The sequence below is a fragment of the Lepidothrix coronata genome, unplaced genomic scaffold (genome assembly GCF_001604755.1).
Source record: "Lepidothrix coronata isolate B3197 unplaced genomic scaffold, Lepidothrix_coronata-1.0 Scaffold146, whole genome shotgun sequence".
Classification (NCBI taxonomy): domain Eukaryota; kingdom Metazoa; phylum Chordata; class Aves; order Passeriformes; family Pipridae; genus Lepidothrix; species Lepidothrix coronata.
This window is the reverse complement of record NW_016690326.1, coordinates 738,952-764,429: the sequence shown is the minus strand read 5'-3', so window position 1 is coordinate 764,429 and position 25,478 is coordinate 738,952. Positions and strand designations below refer to the sequence as shown.

General features: G+C 37.6%; 1 protein-coding gene across 1 annotated transcript in view; it reads left to right on the top strand.

Annotated features, from left to right (window-relative positions):
• Window positions 1-25,478, top strand: part of CLINT1 (clathrin interactor 1) — a 46,507-nt gene that overhangs the window by 11,270 nt on the left and 9,759 nt on the right. Inside the window, exons 2-8 of the mRNA XM_017828159.1 lie at window positions 12,934-13,038; window positions 13,678-13,774; window positions 15,237-15,345; window positions 16,220-16,384; window positions 19,453-19,627; window positions 24,071-24,311; window positions 24,831-24,912. Of these exons, the coding sequence (XP_017683648.1) occupies window positions 12,934-13,038; window positions 13,678-13,774; window positions 15,237-15,345; window positions 16,220-16,384; window positions 19,453-19,627; window positions 24,071-24,311; window positions 24,831-24,912 (974 nt within the window). The remainder of the gene's footprint in view (window positions 1-12,933; window positions 13,039-13,677; window positions 13,775-15,236; window positions 15,346-16,219; window positions 16,385-19,452; window positions 19,628-24,070; window positions 24,312-24,830; window positions 24,913-25,478) is intronic.

Genomic DNA, 25,478 nt, shown 5'->3' with positions numbered 1-25,478 from the left:
CAAGATGAAGATAGTGGCCTCAAGTGTTTCTCAGTCCTCCTGAATACATCCTGCTGAGCAATTCCACTGCAAGACACTTGAATAAATGAAGGAAAATAATGGGTTGTGAACCTGCAATTTCATAACTTTGTCTAAACTGTCGTTTCCTCTTCCTTTCTCCTACTCTGAGAAGTGCAGTACAGCTTCTGCCTCAGCCTTAGGACATTTTCCAGGGCACAAGGCCATATTAAAGGTGCAGCTGAAGGTTTTCTTGTTTAGTTGCTTCGCCTGCTACTTGGACCATACTTCTGTTGATGATATAAGTGTCTCAGGCTTTCTTAGGTAATATGGTGGTAATATTTTGCTGCTACACAGATGAAATGTGAAGCTCTACAGAGTCATAGCTCTGGAGTTAAAGGCAGGAGGAAGATGAAAGCCCTTCAAAGGCAGTCTGGGTGTTGGGAAGAGAGAACAACTTGTGTTTCTCTAAACAAAACCAAGTTTAATGTGTATAATTTCTGTAGGGTTGGGATGCTGCTGCCCTGACTCTGGTTGCCTTGAGCCTAAAGGGACAGGGAGAGGAGCTGGTAGAAATTGGAGCCCTCAAACAGGCTGGAGACAACAAGGGTGACACTTTGAGCAGGACCCCAGACAAATCTGTTAACCTTACCTGTACTCTGCCCATGAATCTGACCAAAGAAGAGCTTGTAACAGATGTTCACTGCTGGCTTAGAGGAGTTGTCTGTGCTCAGGTTTATTCCTCAAAATTATTGCAGAAGAGGATTGATATTGCAAAGTACAGGGGTACATGGGATGTCACAGTGCCAAAGTGATTATATAGTAACAGAGAATGATCAGTTTGTGTGTTAAAAGCTTCAGTGCCTGCATTGTTTAAACTTTAATCAGCCCTCCCTGGTGGAACAGCAAGCATGTGTTTAGAGTAATGCTTAATTTGTAATAAATTTGGAATTAGGGCAATGTTTTAATGGTACTTGGCTTGCAAGGAAGGGATAGCTGGAACTACGAGGATTGTTAAGCATGGCCTCCTAATGTTGGGGGGAGTGTTTATGTGGTTTTGGCAATATAAAACTCCATGTTACTGCATGTGCATTCTTCTGTCCTCACCAAATACTCTGCCAGTTGACAAGTAATTGAAACAGTTCTTTGAGTATGTAAGTTTGAATTATTCTGAATTCAGTGTGATTAGTAGCACTGAGTAGGTCTGTGCTGTCCGAGGTGCACTGACTGCCAGGCAGTGTTCCAGCTTTTCCAAGTAAAAATCCCTTACCTGTAACTATTTGGTTAATACACCTGAAGCATATGTAGCATCAGGAGCTTTCCTTGACCAGTTGATGCACTACTTAGAACTGTTACAAGTTCTTCATGATGTTAAAAAACCCTGGTATGACATTTTTTGGTGAATGTATTTCACATGAATAGTGAGTGAACAGTTACAAAGAGCACAGAATTCCAGAAGCTTCAGAGGTGAGTGAGGCTTATCAAAGGAGTGGTACGTTTTGGGGATCATCCTAAAGCACTAAAGCCAGGTCTTCTGACACTGAGAACATGAGGTTTGTTCTGGGAGTGGGAGATACATCTTAAGTACAGAGGTCACTACAGTGCATTCTGGAGGGTTTGGAGTATCATATCTACTGTTAGAGTATTATTTTTACTGCAAGGTTGGTTTTTTGTTTTCTTCTTTTTCCCTCCCTATCTTCCTCCTCCATTTAAGGTGACTCTCACAGTTTTTTATGGTTAAATACAGGAAGTCTGAGGTGCACATGTGGGTTGAAGTTTCACAGCTTCAAAGCTTACTGTTGTTTCATGGTGAGCGTAGCTACAACTTCCTTGTCCTCTGAAAACTTTTACCCCTTTTATTTGTTGTTTTGAAAGAAGGATAAGACCTTATTCTTCTTGTAAATACTTCTCACTCAGCATTAAGATATTTTGCCCTAATCCTGAAAACTCAGTGACTGGCAGTACTTGTGAGTCTCTTTATCTGTTGAAGATTTAAAATACTCGAGCTGTGGGCTTGATTGTGGTCTTTTAATTCTGTGTGCATACAAGGAAGGAAGTAGCACTAGATGCTTATTTGTAAGACAGCTTATGCAGCACATTATGAACACCTGAAACCAGCTTTTTATCTTCAGAGAAAGTTACTCTTTAAGTTATATGAATGAAACAAAGGGCAAAGAAACGCAGTTGATTGGAGGCTGTAAGCTGTGGGGAGGAGTGCTTCAGTCTCCTAAAATAATGTATTTAAATTTTAGTTTTATGTTATAATTGTCTACCACTGTTTATTGGGATTGACATTTTGTGCTGGTATTTTATTCATATAAAAAGCACTCTAGAGAAGCATGTCTTTAATTATTAGATTTCACTTGCTCTTTGTCCTGCTTGGTTAAACATTTGTTTCCAGCACAAGTCCTGTTACCTGATTGGATAGCAAATATGGAAAAATTAAAGATAAAGCCTGTGATGGCAAATATGTGATGTGGTTTTTGCTGACTCTTGAAGGATGAAGTACAATCTGAATTCTGTAAACAAATGCAGTTAATTCTAAAAAAAATATTTTTAAAATTGTTGCGGCTTGTCTGTTACAGAAGAAAAAAAAGCTGAAGTATAAGAAGCAGAGTAGCCAAATAACTCTGAGGATTGAGCAACAGTAAACTGAGCCATGTGATTACAGAGTACATATGGAAATCTCTTCAGTTCTGCAGTTACAAAAGGTTACCCAAATTTCATAATTCCACTTCTTTTTTGACTATATAGCACTATTGTTTGAACATAGCGTGTTGAACTTTGAGAGCAGTTAAATCCACTGGAATAGGAGCTGCAAAGCAATGACTCCAATCCGATGTGCCAGATGTAAATTCACATGAGGCAAAGAGACTGAAAACTTACACAGGGCAGTAACAGTGTTGCCTTTATGTGTGAATCAGAAACAGAGTTGCTGTTTTAGGGTGTAACTGCCCCACCAAAATGTCAAGTGCTGCCTAAAAGGCAACTTTTTTCCACTTGTTTGTGAAATTGGTTTTTAAGTTGTTTAATGGGATTTGTCAGAAGAATGGCTTAGGTGTACTTGTCCTCTAAGTTCAAATAAAATTTGAACTAAAAATATGACCTAAAAACTATTACTGAAAAACAGTGGAAAAACTATTGTGTTCTTACTATGTAAGTTAAAAGGAAATATTTTGATTCATTCTACTCGCTGGAGTGTAACATTTATTTTGGTAAGTCACCTTTTAAAGAATGTTTTTTGAATTCAGTATGCAAAACAAAATGACAACACGTACTAAGCCTTTAAAAATGAAACTCCAAAAATGTGTATTTGAAGGAAAGATAGGCTAATTGGTGAAGATTAGAGGATGGTAACAAGAAGGTGAGGGTGGGCGCTTGGAATTAAAACTTCCCGTAAAAAAATGGGGAATAAAGAAATGGGTCTGAGCTTTAGACAAAGATATTTTTTATAGAGAGGTGGTGCAAAACCACAGTCATTAGTATTAACATGGCAAAATCCTTGGTGAGTTTGAGAAGTTATTTACTGCCACATATTAAGATATATAAAGCAGCCATGTATCTGTTGGTGTAAACCACAAGGGATTGTTTTATACAAGAATATGAAAATATTAACACTGACATACTGCAGGGAATCTGCAGTAGGAGAGGTGAAATCAGTCTTAAATCAAGCGGGGGAGGAAGTGTTTGTTCCTTGCACAAATATGCTTTAAAACTGCCGTGTTCCCAAGCTTCATGTTCCCAACATCTGCAAAAAATAATTCAGCTGTAGAAAGCAATTACAAAACCATTTAGAATAAAGCTTGCTGCAATTGGGTCACTTTTGGCAGGGGAGGACTTTGAAAGGAAAGATTTCAGTAAGGTGCAGTGATGGTTTCTGTAGGTGAGAGAGCTTCTGAGTTCTCTAACAGGCTGCAATTTAATTCTTAAAGTCACTGTTGTTTTTGAACGTGTGTGTGGTGGATTTTGGGTTATCTTGTTTACTTGGTAGTCTTTTGTGATTAGAAGTTGTAAGGCACAGGAAATAGCTTTATAGTTCCTTCCTCCCACAAGTTGTAATTCATTTGTGGCCATCAGGATGTTTTTCTTGGCTTATCTCTTTCTGTGCAGTTTGCCTTGCACATCTGCCACATAAATTATGAAACTGAACTTGAAAAGCTGAAAATGTATTTCAGATCCTCCTGTCCATAATGCAGATGGTATCGTTGGTCAGAAAGCATGACTACTACTTGCATGGAAGGTGTGGAATAATCCCTGGTATTCATGGACTGAATTGGCTGGTGTCGTGTTTGTAATGGTTCTGAGGAGCGGCTGGAAAATAAAGAACTTCAAACGGTCAAGTATCTCTAATGTTGTGCTGTTACCTCTCTGTAACCTGAGGTATCTCACCAGGCATTTTGGCAGATGGGTCCCCATCTGTTTCTTCGTTCAGTGTGGACTGCTGGCTTCATATTTGGTATCCATATGTTTCATCTGTAAGGCTCTAAATCTAAGCTGCATGTTTTATAACAAAAGTGACATTACTGACAGGAGCAAAATGAAAATTCATTAAGTTTGTTACATGTTTTTTAGTTAGTTTGTCTTCACTCAGCAAGGAGAGAGGTGCTGGTTGCGACTGAATATATGAGCTCACTGAGGGCAAGAACAGCACCATCTTTATTTTGAAGGCAATTAATGTCTTTTTCTCTGAATAATTATTGGTAGCATTAGGTACATAAATTCCTGAATGTCCATTATATTGTTTGGGATAACAGGTGGATAAATGATGTCTTATCTTTCTGCCCTCTGTCTGTGAAACTGTTTGCATGTTGAGCTTTCCAAGGTAGTGACAGACCGTCACAGGGCAGCGAAATCTGGTCCTGAAGTGCATCTTTCTATTTAGTTTTCTTAAATCCTTTCAGTTGCTTGAAACACAAGTTTGGACCAGTGATCAGAGCCTGAAGGAAGGGATGCTCACAGAAATAAGTGGAGTTAATAGATGCTGGCCCTGACTATGGGGTGCTGCTTGCACCCTGGCCTGGCCTCTGGTGGTTTGGGAGGCGGTGCTGTGTGGATTGGGATCGGTTCTTTTTTAGCTCACCAATTCAAATGCTCTGTTGAAAGTATTTCGTGCCCAGATGGATAAGTATTAAATGATTTTTTTTAATTGGCAAAAGTGTTTCTGGAAACTAATTAACAGTTTAATAGATGCCAAGATTCCCACTCCTGGGAGTGGGGGAGACATATCCTGTACTTAGACAAGTTGTGTAGCTTTTTATTTACTGTGTGCTCTCAGTAGTTGAAACTAACTTCTGCACGTGGTTTAAAAATGGATCATTTAATATTAAAGCAACTTTTTTTGTATTCTCAGAAAGCTTTCCCTCTTATTTCCACTCCTTCACAGGAACCTTTTAATCTAGATACTAAAAATAGTTTAGATGCATGACTCATAGGAGTTAAATGGTGAGGATGAGATGGTGTGTTCACCCTTCTCCAAGGGCTTCATCTTAAATGCACGTGTGTCTGTAGGTGGAGGTCTTCTAGATAACTGTACTGTGAAAATATTCCCAAGGTCTGCCTTATCTCTTCTCCAGATGTTGAATGTTCAGTTGGCTCGTTTTATAGTGCAATAATTAATTCATTTATTCTTCTTTTAAAAAACAATTATGCATACAATCTTAAATGTCTAGAAGCAAAGCTACACTATACGTTGGGGTTTTTGCCTTAAGTTGTCAACCCTGTACTGATTTTTGGGAAATGTGAAAGCAAATTACTGCTTTTGTGTTTGGATAATATTCCTAAAACATGCACCATGGATGGGATGAGCAATAGCTCGTGGGTCCCTGTGTTGTCCTAGTGGGCGACTGCTGACTTCTCAGCTGAGAGGGACCAGGCAGCTGAACTGATTGGAGAAAATGAGCTGCTGGAAGACAAAACCAGGGCTTGAAGTGCAGGAGCAGGGGGTTGGCTCAGCCTCCAGGTGTGAGTTACTGCTGCCTTTGTTCAGTTTCTGTTGGAGCTACCACTGTGCTGGTAACACACCATCCCTATGAGAAAGTACTCCTGTTGTCATCTCTGTGCCTTCCCATAAAAACAGTAGGGATGTTTAGATGGAGAGAGGAAAGGCAAATAAGTCAACTGTCTGCACGTGTTCTTCTTTATTCAGTTCAAGTGAACTTTCCTTTGTGCTGTAGCTTAATGTTTTTCTAACTATTTTATGCATTTTATGGTCCTTTCTGATTGGATAATGCAATTTATTAACTTAAATCCAAGAAACACCAGGATAGAGCTGTGCAAGTGCATTCTGACTTGGTTTGTCCATGTGGGCTCTAAAGACTGTTACTGTAAAGTCCCCTTTGCTATCTCACCAAGTGAGGTGGTGAGATTTTATTCAGTCTATAACATCTGTTCTGTCATGGACCAAACTTAAAGTGTGCTTTGCTTTCATTTGCTGTGAAAGTCACAGGAAACATGAAGACTTTCTAAAAGTAAGGAAGCTGCTAAAAAAATTACAGAAGGAATGAAATTAAAGTATTGGCATTTGAGAATTGCCTATTGAAAGGATAATGTTAAATACCTTATTCAGAAGATAAAATCATGTTGTGTCTGGTTTTGGCATGTTAAATAACAGAAGGTTAAAATATTTGTTTCTTGTAAGAAAACTTTGGCACCAGACTTCAGAGTGCTGTACAATAACAGAGCTTCTCTTCTGTTCATCCAGACCCCTCCTGCTGTAACAGACTAATTTTTTTCTTTAAAAAAAATAATTTCTTTAGGGTTGCTGTTTGTTCGAATAACATTATTGTTCATGCTGCATGTATGACACATACATGTAAGTAAAGCTTGAATTTTTTTTTTCTTCTACATTTAGTCCTTAAACAGATATTTGCAGAATGGGGTCTCATTGGAAACTCTTAATGGTGGTAAAATGTACAAAGTTTCTCATCTCAGCTTTTAGGATTTTAGCATTCCCAGTAGTAAAATTAAAAAAAGGAAAACAGAAGGTGCATAATCCAGTGGTGTCCTTGGAGTAATAGTTAAAGGCATAATATTATGCACATAGGAGTCCCACGTATACATGATATTGTAATTGGTTTGAAATATACATTGAGAAATATTTGACTGTGTAACCAGGTTCCTTGCTGCAGCTGCTGAGTCCCTCAGCACAGTGGGCAGCTTCCCAGAGGTTTGAGAAGTGTTTCTAATTAGGCTTCCCCTGTCCAATCCAATACCTTTATCATCACTATAAAGAAACTGCTGTAATGTAGCCTGTCTGTGGCTTCTGGTTATTTTAGTTTTCATAAAATTAGACATGGCATTTCACAAATCTTCTGTGGATCTAATGTCCAGAGATGTACTCGTGTCCTCAGTGACACCACCCACATCAATAGCAACGCTAATCCTGATGGTGCTTTTAATGGAGTGGTCTGACTCTTGCCCCAGGGCTTATTCAGGGCTTTTAAGTTTGTGCAGAAACATAGACTAAGATCTGTTAGGCTTTCTGATTCCTTAATATGCTTTTCAAGTAAGTTCCATTCTGAATGAATGGATGGGTAGATATTTATTATTCTTTCATTACCTTTAATGTATAAATACCTTCTTTTCTCATGACACTTATTTTCTCTAGTGCAGGTTTTCTAGGCACATGCTGTTGAAAGGTTTCTGCATATTTGAGACTGCTGATATTTGAGCATTCATACAAAGTGCTGAGTATGTGATGTTTGAAGGTCTGAAACTTTGAGATATAACACTCTATTCCTTTCCCAATGAATGCTTATCTTAGGAATAATTCCTTCATTGCTCCCAAAAATCTAGCTGTGAACTGTGAGCTTCCTTTACAAGTTGTGATTTCATACTTGAGTGTATTGTCAGGCTGATGACAGAACAGAGCACCACTGACCATGGAAAAAATCTGAAAAATAGAGGAGATGCTGGGAAGCATGAAGTGGAAGTATCTGTGTGATGTTCTTTTGGGAAGACCATGGAGACTGAACTATTTACACTTTCTAGTGCTGTAGGCTGCCTCCAAGGTTCTGAGCAAAGTGTTAAGTCACATGAACAAAGACAAAAATTGTTGCATCTTTTTTCTTTACTAAGTTTGCTGCCATTGTATTTAAATCACTGCTGTTTGAGGATTAACCTTCAAGTTTGGTGGTTAATTTTAGAGCAGAGATTAGCTGAGAGAATACTTTTTCATTTCTGTTGCTCAGAGCCTTGTGTTTCCCCATCCCCGTTTCTGAAGAGTTTCTGGTTCAAGGGATATGATTTAGAGAAATTTAGGGTGGGGTTTTTTTCAGTGTGGAACCAGCAGTGATGATGTGGATAATTAGTTCAGGCACAACAAAACTGATTGTAATGTTACCAATTGGAAGCTATTGCTAGAAGCAATACAGTTATAGTTATGTATAAGTGATTGTAATCTCCTAACAGATAATTGAGCTGATTTCATTTACAGCATATGAATGTGTAGAGATCACCTTTGGTCCTGAACAGTGAAAAGTCTTCACTGTGAGACAAAACATTTCAATTCAGGATGTTGTGTTTATTTAATTTTTTTATTAAAATGTTGGCTGGAAATAAAATGACTTTGCTGGCATAAAAGTAGTTTTAAAAAAAAGAATTCCTTAGTCTAGAAAAGTATTGTTTTTCAGTGCTTGTTTTGCGACTATTCTATAGAAAACCCACTGAAGAAGTGCTGATGTTGCTGAGAGCAGAATATACCTCATGCTCACTAATATTGTCCTTCTGATCATTAGTAGCTTGATTCACGTGGCATTGTGTAAGATCAGAAGCCTGAGCAGAGTAGCCGGATACATCTCTCAGAGCCTTACACTGGAGTATGTTGAAATCAAACACAAATAGGAGTTTTCTGCAGATATTTTTATCACTTACTAGTGTTTGTGTGTATTTGTGTCCACATTGTGGGTTATGTTCAGTATCTGCTGGTAGGGAGGAGGAAGACAGGACTCCTCTTAAAATCTGTCATTGTTGTATCTCACCTGTGAAGTGCTCCTGCAGTGTGTAAGGTTTTATTTTCATTCAGGCCATCCACAAGCTGCCTTTCATTTCCATGTATTAAAGATCACTGAGGACAATATAGGATTTTTACCCTCTTACACCTGAAAGTTCAGGTGCTTTCAGGCTGTTGAAACTGTAAAGGTTGAATTGGCAGGTAATTGGTAAACTTTTTGGCTGGACCTTGATAGCTTCTCTGATCTGAGTTTTATACGGGCAGGTACAGAACTTCTTGTTCCCTCTTGCTCTCCTTAACACCAGCTAAACATCATTCTTACCTCAGATAATACACTGAGGTATGTGCAGTGCTGCTCTCGCCCCTTTCATCCCTCTCCTCTCCCTGTCTTGCTTAATTTTCTGTTTGTTTTTTTGGGGGTTTTTTTTAGCGTGCTGCAGGATGTGACACCTGGATCTGGGTGACACCTTTATCTCAAATGCACAAATCTCAAAATGTAACTTTGAATAAAATTTGAACTATTTACAATTGGTTCAATTCTTTGAAAAATACAGACAAAATTGTGGTCAAAGTAGTGTTTTGGAGGTACATGATGCATCTGTTGATTTTCAAAATATGTTAAAATATAGTTTATAAAATACGTGTAAAACTTCTTTTTTTTAAGAGGAGGTGTGTCTTATTATCTGATGCAGTTGGAGATGATCAGATATTTGCAACTACTGCCTACTGACTTTTCATTAGCAAATGTCCATTTATTCACTTAGAGGAATTTAGTTTCAGACCTGAGCTACCTATTTAGTGTTGCTATAAATTGTAGATGCAAACATTTAAAGTTGAACTTTCTCTTCCAAGAAATTAAAAGCTGTCATCGTGCCGCCTGTTCCACAAAGATCTGACAGTGCCCTCTCTTGGCTTTTCCAAACAGTTTGGTTTTCTTCAAAAAAAAAAAAATAATACTGAAATAAAATAATTTGTTAGGGGTACAATAAAGATTAAAAATCATCTGTTGACACTAGTCTGATTTAATAAACTTGAAATAAATGTAACACACAGAAGAATGCAACAGTTTGTGATGTTTGTCAACTCCGTTATTGCTGTGCCTTTATTTTGGATGTAACTTTCACAATATACTTTTCAGTTCGATGTCTTTGTCTGTGTCAGAAGTTCCTGTAAATGTTCTTGTCACAAGATTTCAGTTGTGCAGGTTTCAGTTAACCATTTGGGGTGAATCCAGTTTGTCTGGCAGATAACGGGGTGTTTTAAACACTGACTGCGAAGTTACTTTCTGTCAGCCTTGCCTGTTGTAGTCGATTTGTTTGCAGAGCAGACCGTGTCCATGCAATCCAGCACGATTCCCTGGAAGCTGCCCAGGATAAACCAATCAGAGAGCCCCCCCTGGTGTCGGGAAGTATCCTCGGATATTAAATTTATATCAATCACAGGAAGTCTTGGCAATCAAGCTAGTCACTTTTTCCCTTCACATCTGGACGTAAATTATTTTTTTGTTGCAAAGGTCACAGGAATCATGGGTAGGGCATGGAATGAGGGCCATAGAAAACATGGGAAAGGAAGAATAAAACTGTATTTCCACCTTTTTAGAAATGGTTATTTTTAAGTGCCCTGGAATGATGCCAAACTATACAACAGTGGTGAGGTTTTTTTTTTCCTTGAAGTTTACATTTGTTGCTGAATTAAATGCGGCTTAAAGATGCTTTGGTTTGGAACGTTTTGTGCCATTAGATCTCAGCTTGGCATTTATAAAAGAGCTTTCTCCTAGTTGCTGAGAACAATAACTTTTCTGCAGGAGGAGTTTAGAAATAGAGCATGTTTCTGTACTTAGGGAGGCTTAACTGCACCTTCTTTCGTTTGGCATTACTTAATTTCCCTTGTTTTCCTTCCGTTTCCCCCTTCCAACCCTGCTGCTGGTTTAGCCATGTGCTCTGAGCTCTTCCATAGCTCATGCTGCCCTTTATTTTTTTACAGCAAATTTGCATCTTTTCACGCATTTTCCATTCTTAAAGTCTTTGCTCTAAGAAATTAAGGAAATGCTTCATTTTGTGCTTCCCCCTCCCAATCCTCCATCAAGTCTCTTGAACAAACGCTTAAGGAGGGGTTATAAAAACAAGCAGAACCTTTCCATTCAGCTCCCTGCCTTTCCTTGCTCTGGACAAGGGAACCAGTGTGCTGGAAGCTGCAAATCCTGAAGCCTGTAGCTTTGGGGTTGTGTTTTTTTCCACACATAAGGGAAATAAAGATGGTATTAGTTCACGATTTTATATCTGGTGAAGAAAATATCAGAAACAGAAGCTTGAGGTGTGTTTGGCATAAATGAATTTGTAAAACCTTAATGGCTGTTGTTCCAAACTGCTGCTGTGTTCCTACATGCTTTTTTTTAATATAGATAGTCTCTGTTAGCTTGCTGATTGTTTATTCAGTCATGTACCTTATGCTCTCTTTAGACACAAAGTTGAATAAAATCATACATCAGGATCTGACAGCAGGAATTCTCATGCTGAGAATCCAGGATAAGTCCAGGAATTTTATTCTGTTTTAACAATTACCTTCTGTGTCCCCTTTCAGACTTAAGGGGATCTCATTCTTGTTTCTGCTGTTTATAACTCCCAGTTCCAGGATCTTTGCTATCCTTATGCCAAATAAAATTGAACAGGAATTGCTTGAATGCTGCTTTGTGCCAACTTCTGCATGTACAGAGGGATGATTATTGAGCATCTTGATGTTTGTTATTTTTTCTTCTTTTAGATATTTCAGGTTCAGAAGAGGTTTTTAAGCAGCAAATGCCTTCTCCACATTGCATTATAAATCATTAGAACTTTCTTACAGTTTAATTAATTTGACTTTGTGGGATGGTTTGTGTTGAAAGTCATCACCTTACAGGGTTTTTTAGCTTCTGAAACCAGTTGTATCATGTACTTTTAAGTAAACTTTCAAACTTCTGACATGATAGGTGTAAACATGTTATTTCAAATACATTCCCAGTATGTAGAGAAAGCAGAGGCCACCAGGGCTCCTTTCAGTGATAATTTCATTCCTGTTGTGGGCTCTTGCCCCAGAACTGGAGAGCTGGTTTTCAAACATTCTCTATATAAATGAGGCTTTGGGCCTTTCACTCACTTAAAATATAAGGAAAATTATTGTTTTATCAAATATATCTGGATGCTTTTAGGGGCACAAATGACGTTGCTGGTCTTATAGGTTACCCCTTTGAGAGATTAATTAAAAATCCCCAAAACCCCATATTTACTATTTTAATGTAAACAGCATGGAAAAATTGCCTCCTTTTTTCCAAGTGAGGCTTTTCTGTGACCTCTTGTAGAGACAGCCTGAGCTCCTTACAGTACTTGCATTGCTGTAATTGTAATTGAGTGCTCTGCAGCTTTTCTTTTGCTGTTTTGCCTTAATTAAATAAATAGAAGCTAGGAAACTGGCCTTCTAGTGAATCTCCTCTCCCTTACTTCAGTCTTCCATGTGATTTTTTGTTTGTTTGTTTTGTTTGTTAGCTTTTCACCAACACCTGTTTAATACTGATATTCTTGAGTTTCCCTTGTAGCACTCATTCAAAAAGAGCCCAAACTGCTCCTGATTGAGTTATAAAGCCTCTTGCAAATAACTGTGCACCGTTGCAAACCATATCTAGTTGCAGAAGCTATCAGCTTTGACTGTAGTGGTTTGGTTTGGATTTTAATTTGACCAAAAGCCATTTTTACTGGACTAAATCCAGCTGTAATGTAATCCCTAGTTTCTCATCTGTATTCTTGAAGACTAATGGAATAGTAAAACCCTCCTAAAGATAACTTAAATATGTTGTGTGGTGTCCTCAGGGTAACTTGTGCACTAAAGCTGTTTTCTTTCCCACTCTGTAGAGGTATCTCATTAAGTGAGATACGCACTAGTGTCATTATTAAGTTTTCATGTGTTTCTCAGTTTTGATGCTAATCTTCATGTGTGTGAATTTTTTTCCTTTGCAGCACCAATGTGGTTATGAATTATTCAGAAATAGAGTCTAAGGTTCGAGAAGCAACCAATGATGATCCATGGGGACCTTCAGGGCAACTCATGGGAGAGATTGCCAAGTAAGTGATAATTTGACTCAGTGATGAAGAAAAGAAAGGTGCATTTTATATAAGAACATGAAATTTGCTGCTAAATCAACTCTGCAGTATGCAGACTGATAATGTTGAGAAGTTGCTGTAAATCAAGTTTTATTTTTTTAATGAATAATTTTAGAATGTATTGAAAACTGTCAAACAAAAAATGAAGCCCAAATGTTTTTTAAATTCTTGATTTTCCATTTATGTAGCCTCAAAATTATTTCAGTATATCTGACGTTTTCAGAGCGTTTATTTTCAAAGTGCCTTTTTGTGACTTTTCCAAATAAAGCAAAACATGTCAAATTCTTCCTTGAGCTTTTTTGTCTGTTAAAATCAATTTGACTAGTTGCAGTGGTTATTAGGGTATTCCTATTCAACGTTATTTTGGTTACAGATTAGTGAAGGTTATTTTACTGCCTCAGATTTTTCGAATTACTTTTTTTTTTTTCTTTTGTAGTCCTGGAATGTAAATAAGTAAAACCGGGGATAGCTTTTTCCCTTGTAATGTCACCCGACGTGCCTGGGCTTAGATCACGCTGCCATCTACTGCCAGCCCTGAGTCTGAGCAAGCCGTTGTGGCAAACCACGGAGAACATTTACTCCTTTTGTTTAATTCTTTAGGGCTACGTTTATGTATGAGCAGTTCCCAGAACTCATGAACATGCTTTGGACTCGAATGCTGAAAGATAATAAAAAGAACTGGAGGAGGGTTTATAAGGTGTGTATGTCTGAGACTTCGTCTTGGTGCTCGTGCCGTGTAGTGCCTTGTTTAGATACTCCTACAGCCCTTATTCCACCAGTAACCTTTAATTTCTTTCTTAACTGTTTTGTAATTCTGTTAGTGAAGTCAAAGGTGTCTTTCAAATGCTGTATGTGAAAAAAACCACAAAATTTCTGGTTTTAGAAGAGTGTTTAAGATCCTACTTAATGAACGTAACAGAGCAATTACATTTTGCTGATATTCAAGTGTTGGAGTAGCATTCGCAGTTTGAATCTACCCAAAGGAGTTGTTACAGAGCTCCGTGAGAAGGAGGTAAGTTACTGTGCTGTCAGGAAAACATTTTTGAAGGAGTTCAAGAATACCTGAAATAAAATGCAAACTAATCTTAATTTTCTGGCAATTCGTAATTCTTTAAAAATTGTAGTTTAACTTTGAGTGGACCGAATTTTCTTGCAGATCTTATAACACTTTTCCAAAACACAATTAGGATGTAACTGAGTCATTTGCATTTTTCTTGTCTTTAGTGAATTAACATGGTACAGAAACTTTTTGCTTGAGATTGTATCATGCTGCACTTGAAGTGGTGTTCAGTGTTCACTGAATTATGCAAATATAACCTCATTTTTTAGATTTGATGTAACAGGCTAGCTTATATTCTGTTTTTCTTGATGCCAGGATTGTAGCAAGACACAATTAATTCTAAAGCATGGTTTGTGCTTTTCACAGGTGCTTGCTGTTTTGTAGTCATAGTAATTGTTTTCCCTGAAGTACAATAGAAATTAATATTTAATGCTATCACACGTAGCTACTTAATGTTATAAAGACTTCTTGGAATTGCTTATCAGGTTTGGATTGGATGAAATATAATGATAGTTTTAGCTGATAAAGGCACTTCTTCAGATAAGGTACATTATTTTTTTTTTCTAGATAGAAATCCTCAACATAAAGAATTGAAATGAAGGTATTATTTAAACTTCATTTGTTTTGTCACTTGCTTAAAATTGTCCTGAAATGCAGTTTTGTATATCCATGGAATCCTGCAGAAGGCTTCTTAAATTCCTGTAAGAGTTACTTTTCAGTGAAAACCATTGGAAAATTGTGAACAAAAGAGGCAAAAGAAAATGCTTTGTTTCGCAGGGTTAACTTTTTCTCTTAAATTGTTACTGCTTTCTCTTAAAATAAGCAGTAGCTGATAAAGGTAACAACTTGTGATTTAGTAGTAACAAGTTAGGGTTTCACAAATACAGTTTTGATAGTCTAAAGAGCAAAAGGTTCATGTGAGGAAAACATGTTTTTTTTTCTTTGTGAACCATATAATAAGCATTTATTTTAAAAGGGAAAGTCTTATTGCTTACTAATTTGGGGAGGGGGGTAGGTTTGGTTTTCTATTGCCTATTTAAAAAAAAAAAAAGATAGAGCTTTTGTTCATGCAATCATAAGGTGCTTTGTATTTTTATAGTCTTTGCTGCTCCTAGCTTACCTCATAAGGAATGGATCAGAGCGTGTTGTTACAAGTGCCAGAGAACACATTTATGATTTGCGATCCCTGGAAAATTACCACTTTGTAGGTGAGCAATAGAAAAATCTTATAAGCAAATTAAAACAGTAGTTGGAGTTGTCAGTCACCTGAACCAGCTTAGAAGCTTCCCCAGTCTAATTAAAATGTGACTGTTGCCAGTTGTGTGAAGAGTGCAGAATCCAAGACGTGGGGCCCTAGAGTATTAATTAGTGAAGACAAGAACTTGCAGAAAAGACTGGCTAATAACAACAGAACCAACACAACATGAGTGTTGGGGTTTATATTAAAATATGCACTAGAGACTGGTCCCCTGTGGTGTCCGTAAAGGAATAGCTTTAATCATATGGGAAGAAAAGGTTAGAGCTCCAAAACACACACATCTGTTTGAAGCTGGGGTTTTTTTCCTCCCACCAAATAATATTTACAGTGCAAAGGCAGCAAGGCCAGTGTGTGTTTTGAATGTGAAAAAGGCTGGAAAGGAGCACATTTAGCTTATACTACTTCCCAACTGAAAGCAGTTTTTCAAAAAAACAGTTTTACAGTGAGACAGTTCTTGCAATGAAACTTGCCAAAACTGTGCTAAAAAGATTGAGGGGAAAAGGGGGATGTTTTGAGGGGTTAAAATTGTTCAAGTGGAACATATACATTCTGTCTCAGTCTTTATTAATCTTTCCAGTGTTTCAGCAGCAGTTAGATGTTTCTAAGTACACCGTTCAGTGAAAACTCATTTATCTAAGGATGAAAATTGGTGTTAAAGTGTTTGGTCCCTTTTAAACAGATGCAGTGGACCTCAGTAGCCATAAAATCTTTGATTGCTCTGCCCATAATTCAAATTTGATGTTCAGTGTTGCTGCCTCTTATTTATTTTTTTCCTTTTCCCCCCATCTTCCATCCATCATCTCTATCCTGCATTACCTATACAGATGAGAATGGCAAAGACCAAGGGATAAATATCCGCCAGAAGGTAAAAGAAATGGTTGAATTTGCTCAAGATGATGATCGACTGCGGGAAGAGAGGAAGAAAGCAAAGAAGAACAAAGACAAATACATTGGGGTTTCCTCGGACGATGTTGGAGGGTTCAGATACAGTGAGTACTGGGCTTCCTTGGTCAAGGGTTGACAATCCCCACTTGGCTTAGATCACCTGAATAACTAAAGGAATTTCTAATATGTTCCTGTTTATGCTTTTTCTTTTATGTTTCTTTAACTGTCAGTGTTACTATTATAAAGGAAAATCTTGCATATTTCCCCCCCCATACAAATTTAAATGAATTACTTTAAAAAGCATAAGTTAGTCTTTTCTGGTCATAACTAATTAGCAACTTATACAAATAACATTAATGCATTGACTTAATCCAAACTTAGCTGTATTGTTTTTATCCATAGGCAGAGTCTCCTTGTGAAATGAATGCTGCTGTAGCAGAAGTAGATAAAGAAATGCCCTTGTAAGTTAGGGTTTCTTAGTCAGTCTTTTAATCAGAAAAATACAAGTGATGATGCTTTGCACCCACCATGGCACAAGGCTTGCTTTGCCTCCTCCTGCCAACCTCCTTTAGCACCACTAGTTAATTTGGGTTAGGGCTTTTTGGGTAGTGATCCTGTTTGGGTGGCACAGCGTAGGTCGATAGATGCCATTAGACATTTTGGTTTTCCAGGTAATACTTGAAAAATACCTGTGGATTTTCCAGGGTCTGTCAGATCTGACTAAATATAGGCACTAAGTACCTTGCTTTCTCCTTGCTCCCTAGTCCCTGTCATAGTGTGTAGCAGAGATCTGAACTTGAACTGGCTTTTATATCTGATATATCCCAGCATGCCATTCATGATCCAGCTGTCAGTCTGTGTTTTCTTTGGCCTAAGTAAATCCTTGGCTGCTTTTATTAAGGGATGAATACCAAAGTCCCAATGGCACAAGGCTCTGGGTTGCTAGAATTGGGGAGTTCTTTGAGAAGGGTTTGGTGTGAGAGCTGAGCAGTAGCTGTGCACAACTTAAAACTTCACTTGTCCCTCTCTGGTGCTGTCTGTGTGGTTTTTTTACTCTTCTTCACTGGGAGCCTTAAGCTTAGATTTACTCCCTTCTGGTTCTGACAGATTATTTCTCTGTTCTCCCTTTTTGTCATATGAAGAGTAGTTGAAAAGCTTTATTTCCATGGCAGGATATATATTGTTTTATTATATTCCTTTAGGCTTTTGCCACCTGCTTGGAATTCTGGTGATTCTCTTTTTAGGAAATACTTATGAGTCACTGTATTTGTGCTTTGAGTACATGTCCCTCTGTTCTTTCCCTGAGCTTATCTTTTGACTTGCTCTGTAAAGAGTCGTGATCTATCCTTTTATGCTGGGTAGAAACCTTTCTCCATATATACTCCTTAGTTGTCACTTGGGCTTTTTAATTTGAAGGACTAGTTTCTTTTTCTTGTATTTAATTTTTATGATATTTTTTATTATTCCTTCATTTGGTGAGTAAAGTAAAAAATGAAAAAAAAACACAACAAAAGAATCTTTCTAGCAGCAGAAAACAAACCTTTTCACAGGTGAGATTTGTCATCAAAAAGCTTCTAGTTATTTAGACATAAATGCTTGTATATTCAGATTTTTCCTTAGTTCATTTTATCCTGAAGATACCGAGCTCTTAGTTGCTTTCTTTTTAATTTTAAAATTTCTACTGCACAAGGAAACCCTTCTAAAGGAATCTGCATTAAAGTGCTTGAGAGCCTGGCATAAACTGAAATAAGGCCATTTTATTCTCCTGCAAAATTTAACAGCAATACATTTCTTAGCAGTGTCTCCTTTTCCAATGATAAAGATCTCACTGAGTATCTCAAGGATTTGTAACAGATTCTCTACTGAAAAAGTTTGATTGATCTGAACAACTATCATTGGAGACTTGCACTTATGTCTTTAGTAAGGAAATACATCCTCTATCATACGAAATTATCAGACAGGTATAACTTAAATTTTGCACCTTGTAGTGCTGGAATCCATAATTTTCTTTTTATTAAAAATGGCTTAATTGAATACATCTTGAATGTTACCTGAGCTGCAATGTAATTCCTGTGGAACTTGAAGTAATGATTTTTTCCACTGTTCTTCCATTCTGCTACTCAATTTTACTCAGCTTAAGTAAAAAAAAGTATAAAAAGTGTCTTGTTTCGTGTATGTGATGGCCTGGAATGCAAAATGTTTGTCTAAAAATGTTGTCTAGAAACTGAGCTGTTTTCCTTGCTTTATACACCTTTACATTTTGGGCAGAAGGTCTGAGAAGATCACAATACAAGTTAAAGTGTGATGTGCTCCTGATAGTTAAGTCTTTGTTAGAATGTTGGGGTCTTTTTCTTTTGAATGAAGCTCAGGTTGTCTGTGTGTGTATAAGTAACTCAGACTTAAGTGTTTTAACCTTCCTTGTTGGGATTGTACAGCAAATGTGCTTATTTCAAGTAAAACCGACAGCTGTTTGTAGTCTACGATACCAGTATGGAGGTCTTGAGTACTTGATTAGGAAAAAAAGTTTTTGATTCCTTGATAATAATGTTCAGTAAAGAAGTTTAAGATACTCAGTGGCTGCTGAAAAGGTGAATTGCTTTACTGCCTCTTTTTTTGTTTGTTTTCATCTCTTTAAAAGGTTTCTTTAACTGCTAAGTGTGGAAAAGAAAACAGAAAGTTGCCATGCTTTGTACACATCATTTGAGATTTTGTTACTGTGCTTTTCTGTATTCCTGAATGTCAGTGTGTAAAAACCCAGTGATTTACCTCTGAGCACACAGCTTGGCCAGGAATGGAATATTCTGCATTAAGTGACTGTTCAGAACTGGTGTGTCCCCTTTTTGATCAGCTGCTTATGCAGCCAGGGTTGATGGTGCTGCTTGTGCTTCTCCAGCAGAGTCCAACAGGATCCTGATGTGCTGTGCATTAGGATTGTGTCATTCTCATAAACAAAAGTCTTTGAATCTGCATTTCTGCCACTTAATGATTGGCATTCCATGCTGTGCCTTGCTGTAATAGTGTTGATTCAGCACGGTGGGAGCTTTCAGATTGCTTTGAAAACTTATAAGGCTTTATGTATGTGGGGCAGGGGGGCTTGAGAGGGATTCCTGAAAGACCAGAGGCATTTTTTTCTTGTGTTATCTTTAGTATTTCTTATCTTTGTCTTACACAGGTGAAAGATACGATCCTGAGCCCAAGTCCAAATGGGATGAAGAATGGGATAAAAAGCCAGCTTTTCCCTTCAGTGATAAGTTAGGTGAGCTAAGTGACAAAATTGGCAGCAGGATCGATGATACCATCAGCAAGTTCCGAAGGAAAGATAGAGAAGACTCTCCAGAGAGGTGCAGGTACTAACTGGAGTTATTTTAACACAAATTTATCTGTGAAAACACTATTATAGAGCTGTTTGACATTGCTGAATATTCCTTACAATACTCTGCCATAAGGAAGCCTGTTTGGGTTCAATACCTGCTTCCTGGACTTCTTATGCAGGTCTTCCTGGCCTTAGGGAATAGTGTAGCTCTGGCAGTAGTTAACTACTCTTGGCTGCTTTCCATTATTGCCCCAGCTTAGAAAGCTGCTGGCAAAGCAGGGAATTTGGCTGAAATTTTGTAAGCTTTTCCTTGTCTCAGCAATTCCGTGGTCTTATGCCAGTGTACCGAAGGCTGCCACTTAATGCTGCACTTGCTCTGAATGCTGAAGTGCCAAGGAAGAGGAAGATAAAAATTGCTTAGACTTAACTTGACCCAGGGCTGCTTCCCTGAACTGATCCCAGGAAGAACAGCCTGCAGGTGGCTTCTTTAAAAAAAGTCCATTTCAGTTGAACCTTTTCAAGAAAGTTCTTGTATTTTACATCTGGTCATTAAATTTTTTCAATATGGAAGAAAACCTACCCTGCTTTGCCTCCAGAAAGAACTTTACGTACATCACACTTCAACAGGTGCATTGAATTTAATTATCTGGAGATCAAGTTCGTACTTAACAGAATCTGAAATTGCTGTAGAGAAAGTGCTCAAATATATTGAAATAATTCCCTTTTGGGAAACAACTTAAAATTCAAATTTGCACTGAGATTTGATTAATATTTTTTACAGGAATGTCTTTAGATACAGTCACACACATGTATACATATGGGTATATATGAATATAAAAATACACATGCACACGTGTCTGTGGTGCAAGAATAAAGCAATTTTGCACAGAAACAAGATATAATGGTAATGGTAGCATTTCTGGGGAAAAGGCTGGTATGGTCTTCTTGCTGGGGCATTAATAAATCATAGAACTGGTATTCTTTGCACACACATCAGGGTTTCCTCTTAGAACTTACTATCAATGGACTACAAAGAGAAGGGATCAGAAGGAAAGTAAACAATTTCAAATGTAACAATGGTATATTGCTGTGTGCTTTTCTGTTCTTACCTTTCAAAAGCAACTTGTCCCCTGATGTCTGCAAAGCTCATTTTTTTTTATCTTATTTCCTTTGCTTTATTTCTGAATGGCTCCTGGTCTCTTACACTGGATAAATTCTTGTACTTTTCAGTGGTCTAGGCAGGCCTTTCTGAAGTCCAATCTTTATCAAAAGCAGCTTATTTTGATGACTTCTTCACTGTACATCTCTACCCCAAGTGACACTGATCTTTTTCTCTGGCTAATATTACATTTTTCATTTTTGTTTTGCTCTTGTAACCCTTGTCCCTTCTGTTTTATTTTTCTTCTATTTTTTGGTATATGTCACTTGGGGAATTTGTCTTGAAATTTATGAAAGGACTCAAAATAGAAGGAGGTTTTTTTTTGGGACGTACATGAGCAAAGCCAGTTAGGTAATTGCAGGTTATCCTGTTCTAAGAAGAATCCAGGTTGCAGCAATATGGTTGCTTCAGCTCCCATCCTGGAATTTCCTTTTGGCTCCTCCTGGCATGGTGATTAGATAGCATCAAAGCTATTTTATCAGAGTGTTCAAATGAAGGGGCTTCTTTCCACAGAAGCCATCAAAGGATCCAAGAAGATTGAACTTAAGGTTATAGACTTCTGTATTTATACTTAAAGATACTGTAACTACAAGCCTTAGTGGGTGCTCTATTAGCAAAATACTGTATTTAAATATTGAAACGGAAGGAAACATGAAATTTTAATTATCATATAACTTAAGCTCAGAATAACAACATACTTTTGTAAATGCCTCACAAAATCAGTGCATGTCTGTGTTTTCACACTTCAGTAATTTTTTTCTAAAAAATTTACTGGCTTATTCATAGCCTGCTGCTATATAATAACAATTAAGTTGCCATTTCACTTGAAAAAGTGACTAAATGGTGATACTCACTCAGCTGGCAAATGTGCTGTTATGTTCTATTGTTTCTATTATAATAACTTTATAAACATTATTACTTGAGTACCGTAAAGCCAATAAAGGCCTCGAAGCACAGAGAATGGGACTTATACATCTTCACTGTGGTTAATGGAACTTGGAAGACATGGTCTTTGTGTACCAGAAGAACTTGCCCAAACTTCTGGATTTCTGGCTTTACCTGCAGAGCCAGTAGTTTTTAAAAAAAAAACAAAAAAAAAAAAAGTACTTAAAGTAATGAAGAACTTTAACAAAGAACTAAGAACTGTGATACAGACTGTTGAGTGTACAGTAGATTTCAGTGGAACTGCTCTACACAGCGAGCTCTGGAGAAGCTGGGTCTGCTTAAGTCTCAGTAAACTACTTTTGTTGCCTTAAAGTATGTTCAAAAAAAAAAACCCCACACCACAAAAAACTTCAGGCAAAGAAAGAGATTGTGTCCATACTTTGATTCCTAGAAGTGGTAACCATGTACTTTCTTTGCAGAAGTGTTTTTAATTATTTGGTACACTGCTAGCTAGAATTTTTATTTTTAAGTTAATTCTGTAATTCTCAGATGAAGCACTGTAGTTTTACTGAGCACAGTAAACACACTTAAAGTGAACATTCATCTGTAATTGTTTTTTTTGTTAATGTGACCATGAAAGGAAAATAAAAGGTGGATCTCCTGAGAGGGTTTCAAAGCAGTAGAGGTTGTCATAGAAAATTGAGTCTTTAATATTTATTCTCCTTTCTGGGATATATGTTTGATTTCTTTTCTCAGAAGCTTTTAGTCCTTTATTTTGCTGTAGATCACCAAAGGCTCACTTTTTCATCCTTGCATTAGTGAGATTGATCTGTAGCAGTTCTGTCAGGATCAGACTTCGGTTGTCAATCATTTTCTCAACCCACAGAATGTGTATGTGGACTTGGTGGACTCAGTAGTGAGGACAAGAAGCATATTGCAGCAGGTTTTAAGAGACTAAGCCTTACTTTATGTTGTCCTAGCCTTGGAGAGGCTTTAAACACACATCTGAAAGGCAACATCATCCACACTCCTCCGAGGCTTTTCAGATGGATGTACCATGTGCACCATCTAATGTGCAGATCTGTCTTCTCTGGGGGCTTGTGTTAAAATCCTGATGTCACAAATGGAAATGTGGTGAGTGGTCCCCTCTGTGTTTGTGCACACAGGTGGGTACCTGCACAACTCCAGAACTGGGACAGTGGGACTGCTGTCACACGTCAGGGTTGAAGTGCCTTGGAAGAATAAGGTTATGGTGGTGCCATTTGAGCTCCCTTGTCCCAGGAGTTGCTGATTGGCCAGCAGCTGTGATATTTACCTTTTTAAAAGTAAAAAAATTGAAAAAGGGGGGGAGCATTTGTGTTCAGTGATGTTACTGAACTGAGGCATCCCCAGTGGTGAGTAGGTAACGTGTATAGAGGAAACGACACAGGCAACATGTTCCAAAAAAGCCAACCATTGTTAGCAGAGAACAAAGGCTCCCCTCCAGAGTATATTGCAGTTACTGTCATATTCCCACTGACAAAGGGACAGCCTTTCTTAAATCTTGCAGTTTTAGTATTCTAATGCATTATTAAAACATAAAACCCTTCCTCTTTCAACTCTGTTGCTAAGGGAATTACTATTCAAAATGTTTCAATGTATTTAAGCTTTCTGTATAGCAGTTCTCCCTGCTATGTACAAATCTTGATTGTAGCAGGCAACTTGACTGTTGGCTGGGGCCAGTTGGTTTGTTTGTGAAAGACTTAAAATGTAAAAGTGGAAAATGTAGCAGATTAAACAAATAGTATGCAGTGGCATTCAAAGTTTTTGCCTAAAAGGGTGACATTTTTGTTCTTTTACATTTTAAGAATAACTGTGTGTGCTCTGATAGAAAGGGAATAGTATTGCATTGCATAATTCTGTAAACATTTTTTCCCTACGAACATTTTAAAGAATATAAAAGCCTGTTTCTCTGGAAAAGGAAATGAGCTGAAATACCAATGGAGCTGTTGAAACCTGAAAGATAGTGCCTGTATTCGGTTCATTGCTTTCTGTCTCTTGGTGTAAGTACTGAACAGAGCTGCCAACTTGAGTTTTTCTTGCTGAAGTGTTACATAATGTGTGGAGGAGTTCCTGTCAGAAGGTAATTCCGTGTACTGGATTTAAACACTGATTTCCTGTTATCCTCTGCCGTGGACTTGCAGTTCATGTTTAACAAAATAACCTGATTTTCTTCATCACATCTGTACAACAGGTGCAGTGCTGTGTGATGTGATGGGTTATGTAAGGGGGAAACATTTCCTTTCTCAAATGTAGGAAGAAGCAATATTTTTATTAGGAACTGTTGCTACAGGAAACTGCAGTAACCAAAACTCTTGTGGCTTTAGCCAAATGTCCACTCAAGGAACTGAGAAGTTCATCACGAATGTTGTGCTATCACTTTTGTTTTTCTAGTGACAGTGATGAGGAAAAATCAAGAAGAGCTAAATCTCCCAAAGCTGAATTTAAAGATGAAGAGGAGACTGTGACAACGAAACACATTCATATTGCACAAGCTACAGAAATTACAACCATCAGACAAAAACGCTCAGCAAATCCTTCAAAAACCATTGACTTGGGAGCAGCAGCACATTATACAGGAGATAAAGCAAGTCCAGAACAGAATGCTGCTCATCCTGCGCAGCCTGCAACAAAGGTGAGACAGCAGGAGGGCACAGTAAAACATGATTTTGGAAACTGCTTTCTTCTGACCTCAGACGATTTCTAGTTTAGTGTAGAATTTTTATTATGCAGTGTTCAAGGGAATTATTTTATCAGAAATGTTTAGTTGTAGTTTTCAAAGTCTGAGGAACAGTTTAATCTATGTGATTGATTTAAGATGTAGAATATTTTAGATATAGTCATTACTATGTTTTACTCTTCAGAAAAGCAAAGAGAAAACCTTGGCCTGAAGTGTGAAGGATTCTCTGGAACTGCACAGTTATTGAAAAGTCACCAAATTCTTCAGTTACAATAAAAAAACCCAGACCTGAGTCATGACTTTTTCTAGTAGTTGATTTTACATTTAGCCACATTCCACTGATTGTTGGCTTCAAAGACAAATCTGTTATCTCTTCAAAGTAAAAGAAAACAAAGCCTTCCAAAAACCTCGAAAACTTCCCAATGTCGTTTGATTGATGACATCATGAGATCTGTTGTGTAATTTCTTCTTCAGGCTGCTGTACCCTCTGGCAGCAAGCCATCTAATGACCTGGTTGACCTGTCATTTGATGGAGCCAGCCAGCCAGCTTCTACAGGTAGGCATGGTTTGGTTTTATTTCAGTAATGCATATTTGGAACCAATTCTGTTTCAAGCCTGTTCAAGCTTGTTTGTTGCTGTGTAGATAGAGTAGTAGATAAATGGAGAAATGAATACTGAAAAACAGTTTAGAACTGCCTAGAACCTTTTGTAGCAAGGTAGTCTGTGTGCTATTGTGTGGGACTAATAAATGTTAGCAGCACAAAGATCATCTGCCAGATCAGTCTGTCAGAAACTGTGTATGTAATGCAGTTATTTATAATTAACTCTAAAAGCAAGTGCAATTCACTCACATTCAGGCATTTCTCATAGTGCAGTGCAAAAGCTGGAGATGGATGATCTCCATAGAAACTTTCATCTCAAGTATATGGCAAATTTGTTTCTTTATCTTTTCTCTTGGTGCTTAGTTCATCCAAACCCTAATACCAAAAAGAAATTACTACCTAAAAGTAAAATTACTGTTTTTAAAACACATCCCTTCACTCTGTAAATGTGCAAGTATGTTGACCTTCATATGGACTAAAACTCTCAAAATGCACTTTTTAGGAGTGTGTTTAATTTTAG